The following is a 12,330-nucleotide window of genomic DNA, read 5'->3' as shown; positions in this document are numbered from 1 at the left end:
AAACCGATCCTACAACGCGATATAACATTGTGTTTCAATTTTAAAATGTTCTTCGCATGGATAATGGAAAATTGATCCAATCTTCTTCTTATATCTACCTTGTGCTAAATTACTTTATTTACTATTGTTACAAGATTTTTTGGTCTTATCTACGTTTCACACTTATCAGGGATTAACTGCGTTATTTTAGGCGCCGAGAGTTTCGTTTAATCTCGCGATCTTGGGAACATTTGCTACTTGGAATTTTTTATTTACACAAGTTTTTGTTGTTTGATTTTTTTAGTTTTCTAGTATTGAGTTTTTGAAATATGTATGTCTTCACATAAATTCTGGGATCTCTAAGAATGTATGTTTTTATATGGCGGTCTCTATATTCTCCAATTTGTAAGTTTGCAAATTCATGTATTACTAAATTTATAATTCTAGAAAATTCTGCATTTTCATGTTCCAAAAGTCCCAAATTACAAAATCTCAAATTTCTCAAATTGCAAATCCCTAAATTTCCAAATTGTCCTGTTTCCCACATTGTCCTCTTCTCTAAATTGTCCCGTTCCCCCATATTGTCCCATCCCCACGTTGTCCCGTTCCCCACATTGTCCTCTTCTCTAAATTGTCCCGTTCCCCATATTGTCCCATCCCCACGTTGTCCTGTTCCCTACATGGTCCTCTCTCTAAATTGTCCCGTTCCCCAGATTGCCCCGTTCCCCACGTTGTCCCGTTCCCCACGTTGTCCCGTTCCCTACATTGTCCCGTTCCCCAAATTGTCCCCTCCTCCAAATTGTTCCCTTCTCCAAATTGTCCAGTTCCCCAAATTGTCCCCTTCTCCAAATTGTCCAGTTCCCCAAATTGTCCAGTTCCCCAAATTGTCCAGTTCCCCAAATTGTCCAGTTCTCCAAATTGTCCAGTTCCCCAATTTGCCCCCTTCCCTAAATTGTCCAGTTCCCCAATTTACCCCCTTCCCTAAATTGTCCAGTTCCCCAAATTGTCCAGTTCCCCAAATTGTCCAGTTCCCCAAATTGTCCAGTTCTCCAAATTGTCCAGTTCCCCAATTTGCCCCCTTCCCTAAATTGTCCAGTTCCCCAATTTACCCCCTTCCCTAAATTGTCCAGTTCCCCAAATTGTCCTCTTCCCTAAATTGTCCCCTTCCCTAAATTGTCCCCTTCCCCAAATTGTCCCCTTCCCCAAATTGTCCCTTTCCCCAAATTGTCCCCTTCCCCAAATTGTCCCCTTCCCCAAATTGTCCCCTTCCCCAATTTCTCCACTTCCCCAATTTCTCCACTTCCCCAAATTGTCCCCTTCCCCAAACTCCACACAGACCTACACCCTCTCCAAAACCTCTAAAAAACCACCTCGAAAAATATCATTTCCCGACCTACCTACGAAGCGAAATCGATCGATAAGAGGCTCGACGCGTAATTATCTCTCGGCCGATATTAACATATCAAAGAAACTAACGATAAACAGATGGAAGTTTTCGAAACGAGACAAGGACACCGGGAGCAAAGTGTTATCGTTTGAACCTCGACCCGATAACGCAATTTCCCTATTTGCTCTGTCAGATAGTAGACGGGACATGTCAGATAAAAAAGATGGCCGACCAATTTTCTATGCATGCATAACACACAGCGGAAGTTTTCCAGATTACGTTTACCCGAGATATCGACCCTTACGTCGCGTCCCACGATTTTCCTACCATTTCGTACGCTCTCCATTCACCTCGCTCTGGATATTCATTCAATACGTGGATCATTTCAATTTCTCCCGGTACACGCTCCGTTAATGCTCGGTTACGTACGTTATCTCGCAGCTGTGTCAAACGATAATCGTGTTTTTTATAGTGCTTGATAAACGTCAGAGTTGATCGTGACATCGTTTGTTTCGCAGAAATCTCGTTGATGATAGTAATGGGGGAAACTTAACCTTAAACGCGTAACCTGATTGATAAGTTTCAAGGCGGAGGAGTTAGGGGAATTCGGAGGAAGCCTTATTCGGGGACTTAACTGGGATTTCTTTTAAACTAGGTTTAGTTAACCTAGCAATGGAAGTACTTTCCATAGCAAGTGGTTCAATTTGACCCTAAACATAATCTGTATACAAATTTCTTGGCAATAAAGGATATTTTAGGAGCTGGAGATCAATAGTGTCCTCATATGACAAATTCAAATATCGATTTTACATATTTTCCTGGACATTCAGAACCAACTGCAAAATCAGAGCATAAAGAAATTCTAAGAAGATAAAAATAATATATTTAAAAATGCAGATGTATGCAGAAATGAATATTAAAGGCATTTTAACTGTGCAACCCGTGACACTTGTAGCGCCGTCCCTGAATAGAAATCTTTTTTTCCTGAACGAAAATAAAAAAGAAAATTGTCTGTTCAACGTTGCATGAGAAAAAGCTGAACGCAGCGGATTTAAACACGCGATCGGCCACGTGAATATTTAGCAAACAAACACGGTTGCTGATAGCTGCTGGTATCATTCTTCGTGGAACGGATTACGTTTCTTTCGATCGAACGTGGGATTCCATAAACTTCTGCAAATAGATTGTATTAGCTATGGAGTTATCTAACGGCAGCTAATATCTATTGGAGTATATAGGGATATTAAGTTTTGAAGGAGCAAGATCTAGGGATCTTTATATTTACTGACATTACTGCAAGTGGAGTATGGGGATATTAAGTTTTGGAGGAGCATTTAAGATCTAGGGATCTTTATATATACTGACATTACTGCAAGTGGAGTATAGGGATATTAAGTTTTGGAGGAGTACTCAAGATCTAGGGATCCCTATGGAGTTATCTAATACCAGCTAATATCTATTGCAGTATATAGGGATATTAAGTTTTGAAGGAGCAAGATCTAGGGATCCCTATGTGTACTGATATTACAGTAAGTGCTGTATAGGGATACTAAGTTTTGGAGGAGCATTTAAGATCTAGGGATCTTTATGTTTACTGACATTACTGCAAGTGGAGTATAGGGATATTAAGTTTTGGAGGAGTACTCAAGATCTAGGGATCCCTATGGAGTTATCTAATACCAGCTAATATCTATTGCAGTATATAGGGATATTAAGTTTTGAAGTAGCAAGATCTAGGGATCCCTATATACACTGTCATTACTGCAAGTGGTGTATAGGGATATTAAGTTTTGGAGGAGCATTTAAGATCTAGGGATCTTTATGTTTACTGACATTACTGCAAGTGGAGTATAGGGATATTAAGTTTTGGAGGAATACTCAAGATCTAGGGGTCTCTATGGAGTTATCTAATACCAGCTAATATCTATTGCAGTATATAGGGATATTAAGTTTTGAAGTAGCAAGATCTAGGGATCCCTATGTGTACTGATATTACAGTAAGTGCTGTATAGGGATACTAAGTTTTGGAGGAGCATTTAAGATCTAGGGATCCCTATATGCACTGTTATCACTGTAAGCAGTATTACTAGGGATATTAACCTTCTAAAGAGAATTCAAGATCTAGGGATCCCTATATGCACTGTTATTACTGTAAGCACTATTACTAGGGATATTAAACTTCTAAGCAGTAATCAATATCTAGGGATCCCTATATGCTCTCTTATTACTGTAAGCAGTATTACTATGAATATTAAACTTGTAAGGAGTAATCAAGATCTAGGGATCCCTATATGCTCTCTTATTACTATAAGCAGTATTACTAGGGATATTAAACTTCTAAGCAGTAATCAAGATCTAGGGATCCCTATATGTACTGTTATCACTGTAAGCAGTATTACTAGGGATATTAAACTACTAAGGAGTAATCAAGATCTAGGGAACCCTATATGCACTGTTATTACTGTAAGCAGTATTACTATGAATATTAAACTTGTAAGGAGTAGTCAAGATCTAGGGATCCCTATATGCTCTCTTATTACTATAAGCAGTATTATAGAGACATTAAACTTCTGATGAGTATTTAAGGTCTAAAGTTCCCTATATCTACTACCACAGCTGCAAACATTGTATAAGGATTTTGAACTCTGAAGAAGCATTTAAGATCTAGGGATCCCTATGCAATCTCTATATGCACTGTTATTACTACAAGAAGTATTATGAAGATATTAAACTTCTGAGGAGTATTCAAGATCTAGGGATCCCTATATGCACTCTTATTACTATAAGCAGTATTATAGAGACATTAAACTTCTGATGAATATTTAAGATCTAAAGATCCCTATATCTACTACCACAGCTGCAGTGTATAAGGATTTTGAACTCTGAAGAAGCATTTAATATCTAGGGATCCCTATGCAATCTCTATATGCACTGTTATTACTACAAGAAATATTATGAAGATATTAACCTTCTAAGGAGTAGTCAAGATCTAGGTATCTCTATATGCTCTCTTATTACAAGCACTATCATAAAGCTACGACTCCAAAGTTTCTACCTATTCAAAATCTAGGGATCCCCAGAAACAGAGACCTACATCAGCAACAAAATATAAACGACAAGCTTAAAAAATTAATAAAATTCAAACCAAGAAAATAACACAGTAACTTTTGTAACTAAGTTCCTCCACCATTTTCACGTCCTTGCACCATGCCCTTGCCCTATTGTTGCACGCACAATTAATACTCTAATCTTAGTTTTGATCCACGTTGGCGAACGAGTTCGTTGACATGAATAACCCATGAAGGCGAGGTGAAGATGAATGTTACCAGAACAATGCAATCAGAGTCACGCGCATACACACGTTTTCCACAGAAATTATTCATCGATTGTACAGAATTTTTACATCGAATTTAAATACGTAGACTTCAAGGACACAAGCAAGAAAGTGCAAATCAAGTTTCCTACGTTCGCATAATCTTGTTTGTTCATTTGCATTCGTTAACTGAACTCGATCGACGCAAATAATACCGACACCTTAAACTATATACTTTAAAAATTACACAGTGACTCAGACGTACAAAAACAGTCATCCGTAGACACCGATTGTTCATTTATCGATGTTGAAGAATCGAAATGAATGAAAATGTGACAATGAAAAATATTTTTGAAACCTTGACACGCACCTTCACGAAACACTAGGTCTTTGAACCTCTTACTTCAGCTTTCACAGGTGTTAATATAACCGATATCCAGAATTCGATGATTATTTTGATTCACAGAAGTCGCGTATCAGTGTTCGTCGAGTCCCGTATCCGTACTGAGACTATCGAATAATTTCGAACTGTGTCACGTTTTCCTGTGAACCTGACCGAGTCATTAATTCAGTATACACACATCTTTGTGTATGGAAACAATGAACCATTTGAATTTGTGTATCTATAGATACTATACAGTAGGTTGATTAGTCGCTACGTCGGGTCAATTGTGACCCGGATCGGAGGCCTCTATGACGATTAAAAATTGGATGATTCGTTCCTGGAAATGCTGTGGGGAATTGGGGGATTTAGGGATTTGGGAGGTTGGGAGGTTGGGGGTTTGGGAAGTTGGGGGTTTGGGAAATTGGGAGCTTGGAAATTTGGGAGCTTGGGAATTTGGAAGCGTGGGAATTTGGGGGTTTGGAAATTTGGGAGCTAGGGAATTTGGGAGGTTGGGAATTTGGGAGCTAGGGAATTTGGGAGCTTGGGAATTTGGAAGCTTGGGAATTTGGGGGTTTGGAAATTTGGGAGCTAGGGAATTTGGGAGGTTGGGAATTTGGGAGCTAGGGAATTTGGGAGCTTGGGAATTTGGAAGCTTGGGAATTTGGAAGCTTGGGAATTTGGAAGCTTGGGAATTTGGGAGCTTGGGAATTTGGAAGCTTGGGAATTTGGAAGCTTGGGAATTTGGAAGCTTGGGAATTTGGGAGCTTGGGAATTTGGAAGCTTGGGAATTTGGGAGCTTGGAAATTTGGGAGCGTGGGAATTTGGAAGCTTGGGAATTCGGGAGCTTGGAAATTTGGGCGCTTGGGAATTTGGGAGCTTGGGAATTTGGGAGCTTTGGAATTTGGGCGCTTGGGAATTCGGACGCTTGGGAATTTGGGAGCTTGGGAATTTGAAACTTTGGAGATTTGGGAGCGTGGAAATTTGGAAGCTTGGAAGTTCGGGAGCTTGGGAATTCGGGAGCTTGGAAATTTGGAAGCTTGGGAATTTGGAAGCTTGGGAATTTGGAAGCTTGGGAATTTGGGAGCTTGGGAATTTGGAAGCTTGGGAATTTGGAAGCTTGGGAATTTGGAAGCTTGGGAATTTGGGAGCTTGGGAATTTGGAAGCTTGGGAATTTGGGAGCTTGGAAATTTGGGAGCGTGGGAATTTGGAAGCTTGGGAATTCGGGAGCTTGGAAATTTGGGCGCTTGGGAATTTGGGAGCTTGGGAATTTGGGAGCTTTGGAATTTGGGCGCTTGGGAATTCGGACGCTTGGGAATTTGGGAGCTTGGGAATTTGAAACTTTGGAGATTTGGGAGCGTGGAAATTTGGAAGCTTGGAAGTTCGGGAGCTTGGGAATTCGGGAGCTTGGAAATTTGGAAGCTTGGGAATTTGGAAGCTTGGGAATTTGGGAGCTTGGGAATTTGGGAGCTTTGGAATTCAGGCGCTTGGAAATTCGGGCGCTTGGGAATTTGAAAGTTTAGAAATTTGGGAGCTTAGAAATTTGCAAGCTTGGAAATTTGATAGCTTAGGAATTTGAGAGCTTGAAAATTTATAAGCCTGCGACTTTGATAACTTGTAAAAATCACTAATTAATTTAAAATCTTCAGTTCCAACACTAGCGAAGTATCTCTCACAAAACCATTCCCTCCAAAAGCATCCCAATTAATCACCCACCCGGTATACGAAACTCCCCCAAAAAATAAGCACCCGATATATGGCCCTCCCACGAGTCCCTATCCATCAAAGCCCCTTCACACGTGAAAGTATAACAAAAAGCAATCACGTGTTCGAATTTTTTTGAAATTCCACAGACTTACCTAAGCGCAGCTCGTTGAAAGACATGGCGCTGAAGCGAACTCGCTGGCCACACTGACTCGAACCGGTTCGGAAGATCGAGAGGGAAAAGCCGCGTCGGAGGAGCCGTATGCACCGTTGCTCGTCTCGATTGTTTGTGAACGAGTACGATCGTACGCACTTTTATCGCGACGGCACGTGGTCTCCTGCGTTTGATTCAACGTCCAGCGTTCTCTATACACGTTGGCTACCCACCTCCCTCGGCTTCTCCTTCTCCTTTTCCCTGTCCTTCCCCTCTATCTACCGTTTATTTTCGATTCCTGCACCGCCGTGGCGGCGTTTATTTTTACATCGTGCAACAAACTCGACCCCGTTCGTTCAATGTAAACAATACTCGTTGCTTGCATTTTCTGTGATACCGATGATAAATCGCTTGGAGAATCAATTTTAGATGAGTGATTTTTTTAGCGAAGTGGTGCGGAGGATGATTAATTGGAATTAAAAAAATGTAATGCACAACCCCTAGGATGTGGTGGAACCTAGAAGGGGAACCTCTGTGCGCAGAAGTGTCGTGCGTGGTTGAGGACTGCGCAGGTGTTCTATGTTCAAGGTCATTCGGAGATGCTTCTTTTTGAAATGTATTGTTAACCTTAATTTATATGTACTTCTATTAAAGATAATTTAATCGTTAATTTGGTCTTGTTCATCTTTATCTGCATATCAATTGCTGTTATTTATTGTAACCTATTTAGTTGGCTGCTTGACCTAACCTAGACATAAGCTGCTGGTAATCCTAACCTAGACACAGGCTACTATTAATCCCAACCTAGACACAGGCTACTAGTAAGCTAGCTATGTAACCTAACCTATTTAGTAGCCTGCTTATCCTAACCTAGACATAAGCTACTATTAATCCTAACCTAGACATAGGCTACTATTAATCCCAAACTAGACACAGGCTACTATTAATCCCAACCTAGACACAGGCTACTAGTAAGCTAGCTGTGCAATCTAACCTATTTAGCAGCCTGCTTATCCTAACTTAGACATAAGCTGCTATTAATCCTAACCTAGATACAAGCTGTTATTAATCCCAACCTAGACACAGGCTACTATTAATCCCAACCTAGACACAGGCTACTAGTAAGCTAGCTGTGCAATCTAACCTATTTAGTAGCCTGCTTATCCTAACCTAGACACAGGCTACTATTAATCCCAACTTAGACACAGGCTACTATTAGTCCCAACCTTGACACAGGCTACTAGTAAGCTAGCTATGTAACCTAACCTATTTAGTAGCCTGCTTATCCTAACCTAGACATAAGCTGCTATTAATCCTAACCTAGACATAGGCTACTATTAATCCCAACCTAGACACAGGCTACTATTAGTCCCAACCTAGACACAGGCTACTAGTAAGCTAGCTGTGCAGCCTAACCTATTTAGTAGCCTGCTTATCCTAACCTAGACATAAGCTGCTGGTAATCCTAACCTAGACACAGGCTACTATTAATCCCAACCTAGACACAAGCTACTATTAGTCCCAACCTAGACACAAGCTACCATTAAGCTAGCTATGTAACCTAACCTATGCAGCTTACTATCTTTGATCCTAACCTGTACATGACATCACAAGTGTCAAGCCCTATTGTACCTATAATCTCCATCCACTAATTCACCATACATTATGTTTATTATCTCCCAAAATTGGTAACTGAAAGTTATCTGAAAGTGGTAACTGTAAATGATCTGAAAGTGGTAACTAAAAGTGCTCTAAAAGTGGTAACTGAAAGTGATCTGAAAGTGGTAACTGAAAGTAATCTGAAAGTGGTAACTGAAAGTGATCTGAAAGAGGTAACTGAAAGTAATCTGAAAGTGGTAACTAAAAGTGCTCTAAAAGTGGTAACTGAAAGTGATCTGAAAGTGGTAACTAAAAGTGCTCTGAAAGTGGTAACTGAAAGTAATCTGAAAGTGGTAACTAAAAGTGATCTGAAAGTGGTAACTGAAAGTGCTCTAAAGTGGTAACTGAAAGTGATCTGAAATTGGTAACTGAAAGTGTGACCCCGTGACCTTAGGATTCAAGAATATTCTACGAATAAGCATACAAAGAAAAAAGACAATTTCCTGTTTCTTAAAACGTATCAAATTTATTCTGCCTTCGATTTACCAAAAACTCGGCATCGAAATTTACATATCCTGCGCTAGTGTCGCATTTCGTATCTAAACGACCGAAACCCTCCACCAATTGTTCGTAGACATCACACACATCGAGGTCATCGACCTCGGAAAAATTCCACAGGAATTTGAATTTCACTAATGTCCCGTTTGCCCTTCACGAGCCAGCCTCTTCGAATTTCTTCAGGAATAGTCTTCTTGTAACTTTATAGAAATAAATAATGTACAGTCTCGAAGTCCCCGTCGCGCTCCCTCTTGTTTCCAGTTGTTGCGACACGATTAGGATTTCTCGCTCTGAATGGACCACCGGAATGCGATTCTGCACGCTGGAAAAATCGAGAAGGGGACAAGTCGATTAACAACGTGATCCTTCCGGGATCCTCCTTGTTTCCATCTCTCGATTCTAGTCGCTCGGTCAAGCTCAAAGGCTAAATTTCTTTCGGTGAAGTGGAGCGAATCAAGAAGAGAAATGAAGTGTCACGAGCAATCGGGGGTTGATCGAGAGAAAGAGACACGAGGGTGGAGAACTCGTCTTCCATTGTAAATCTTTATTTTAGATGCGATGGAGCGTACTTTATCCTATCGTACTGTGAGTGTCCATAATATAGACATCCATAAAAAAATCATGGAACTGAACGTTGGGGTGATGAGGTTAGGTTTAGTGCAATTGCAAGATACTTTTCCTAAACATGTCTGTTCAAACTGCTGGTACATATGTTCTGTTGTGGACCCACCTGAACCTAATGTACCTTCAACAGACTCACCCGTAACATTGATTCTTGTGTACTTATCAAAGTACCACATCGTACTAATACTACTACAGGACATTCCTAACCTGCTGCATCACTTATGGACCTATCTGTACTATATGATCAGCTAGAACTTGGTAGGGTCCATCTCTAACTCGGACTGAGTTGGTGCACCTCTGGAGGTCCCACCTCTAACTTCAGTTCTAGCATATTTATAAAGGTGCATGATATTAATACTACTCTACAGGACATTCCTAACCTGCTGCATCACTTATGGACCTATCTGTACTATATGATCAGCTAGAACTTGGTAGGGTCCATCTCTAACTCGGACTGAGTTGGTGCACCTCTGGAGGTCCCACCTCTAACTTCAGTTCTAGCATATTTATAAAGGTGCATGATATTAATACTACTCTACAGGACATTCCTAACCTGCTGCATCACTTATGGACCTATCTGTACTATATGATCAGCTATAACATAGTAGGGTCCATCTCTAACTCGGACTGAGCTGGTGCACCTCTGGAGGTCCCACCTCTAACTTCAGTTCTGGTATATTTATGAAGGTGCATCATATTAATACTACTCTACAGGACATTCCTAACCTGCTGCATCACTTATGGACCTATCTGTACTATATGATCAGCTAGAACTTGGTAGGGTCCATCTCTAACGCGGACTGAGTTGGTGCACCTCTGGAGGTCCCACCTCTAACTTCAGTTCTGGTATATTTATGAAGGTGCATCTTATTAATACTACTCTACAGGACATTCCTAACCTGCTGGATCACTTATGGACCTATCTGTACTATATGATCAGCTAGAACTTGGTATGGTCCATCTCTAACCCAGACTGAGTTGGTACACCTCTAGAGGTCCCACCTCTAACTTCAGTTCTGGTATATTTATGAAGGTGCATCTTATTAATACTACTCTACAGGACATTCCTAACCTGCTGCATCACTTATGGACCTATCTGTACTATATGATCAGCTAGAACTTGGTAGGGTCCATCTCTAACTCGGACTGAGTTGGTGCACCTCTGGAGGTCCCACCTCTAACTTCAGTTCTAGCATATTTATAAAGGTACATCATATTAATACTACTCTACAGGACATTCCTAACCTGCTGCATCACTTATGGACCTATCTGTACTATATGATCAGCTAGAACTTGGTAGGGTCCATCTCTAACCCGGACTGAGTTGATGCACCTCTGAAAGTCCCACTCTAACTTCAGTTCTAGCATATTTATAAAGGTACATCATATTAATACTACTCTACAGGACATTCCTAACCTGCTGCATCACTTATGGACCTATCTGTACTATATGATCAGCTAGAACTTGGTAGGATCTCTAACTCGGACTGAGTTGGTGCACCTCTGAAGGTCCCACTCTAACCTCCCACCTCTAACTTCAGTTCTGTTATATTTATGAAGGTACAGGACATCCCTAGCCTACTATAACACTTGACTCCCTCCGATGTCAACATCCCCATGTCCAAATATCCTCAACTCACCTATCCGTCGTTTACGTGCTAACATCACTCCCTTCCGTATCTGATTGGAACAAGAAACGATAGAAGACAGACGCGACAATTGCGCCACCCAAGGGACCTAACCAATAGATCCAATGGTGTTCCCAAGAGCCGTTCCAGATTGCGGGACTAAGCGATCTTGCGGGGTTCATACTGCACCCCGTATAAGGGATGAGTATCATACAGAGCACCGCGATGCAGAAGCCAAATCTGAGACTGGTCGAGTCGGTGTTCTTCGCGTTACGATTGTCCCAGACTCCACAGGCGAACAGAACCAAGATGGCGGTTCCTATGAACTCCGCCATGAAGGCTCGGAAGACGGAAAGCTCCGGATGGATCCTGGTCACGCAGAAGGTTTCCGTTTCGTCTTTGACAGCGTACGTCAGCGGCCCAGGTGTGATTACCTACAGTCAAAATCATCCTTTCTGAATGAAATCCAGAGTAAATTCGGAAGAGTATGGCAACCATGGTTTACCTTTAACAAACCGTATCCTAAAAGCGCCCCCACGCACTGACAACAAATATACAGCAAAGACATGGGTAGCGACTTCTTCCCCAAAATCATCGCGGCGATAGTGATGCTAGGATTGATATGAGCGTCACTGATGTGCCCCGTACACTGCAAACAAAGCGTTTCGTGTGATCGGGCATAATTTAACCGTTAGCCTTCTGCCCGAGCGATGACCTCATCAGCAATTATAATCGGATGACTTTTTTAACATGAAAACACGAGGTCAAGCAGGGCCAGATGTTGAATCCTCGCTAGGTGACCTTGTTACCTGTATGGCGACCATGACGGCGAAGCCGAAGGTCAGGGAGATCTGTAAGACAGTGGGGGTGACATTTAAGCTCGCGATGCAGCCTGTGCATCCGATGAATACCAACAGCGCCGTGCCAATTATCTCTCCTAAGCCGAACAACAGCGCCTCCCATCCAGTGGCATCCTCTTTTACCAAGTTTGTCAACCCTGG

At 41.5% G+C, this 12,330-nt stretch overlaps 2 protein-coding genes across 8 annotated transcripts in view; one reads left to right on the top strand and one right to left on the bottom strand.

Annotated features, from left to right (window-relative positions):
• Positions 1-12,330, top strand: part of LOC105662258 (uncharacterized) — a 44,453-nt gene that overhangs the window by 11,933 nt on the left and 20,190 nt on the right. The gene's annotated exons all lie outside the window — the stretch shown is intronic.
• LOC100880638 (aquaporin AQPcic) overlaps positions 1-12,330 on the bottom strand; it is a 30,884-nt gene that overhangs the window by 8,737 nt on the left and 9,817 nt on the right. The window contains exons 3-6 of one of the 4 annotated variants that reach the window (XM_076541649.1): positions 12,139-12,326; positions 11,835-11,978; positions 11,342-11,763; positions 9,019-9,399 (exon numbers count right to left, since the gene is read on the bottom strand). The exons of 2 other annotated variants lie outside the window; for them this stretch is intronic. In XM_076541649.1, coding sequence (XP_076397764.1) covers positions 11,353-11,763; positions 11,835-11,978; positions 12,139-12,326 — 743 coding nt within the window. In that variant the 3' untranslated portion in view covers positions 9,019-9,399; positions 11,342-11,352. Of the gene's footprint in view, positions 1-6,921; positions 7,117-9,018; positions 9,400-11,341; positions 11,764-11,834; positions 11,979-12,138; positions 12,327-12,330 lie in introns of those variants that run through there. One more of the 4 variants, XM_012283412.2, reaches the window with a different exon arrangement.

The sequence above is a fragment of the Megachile rotundata genome, chromosome 16 (genome assembly GCF_050947335.1).
Source record: "Megachile rotundata isolate GNS110a chromosome 16, iyMegRotu1, whole genome shotgun sequence".
Classification (NCBI taxonomy): Eukaryota; Metazoa; Arthropoda; class Insecta; order Hymenoptera; family Megachilidae; genus Megachile; species Megachile rotundata.
Note: the sequence above shows the minus strand (reverse complement) of the source record. Positions and strands in the feature narration are given on the sequence as shown.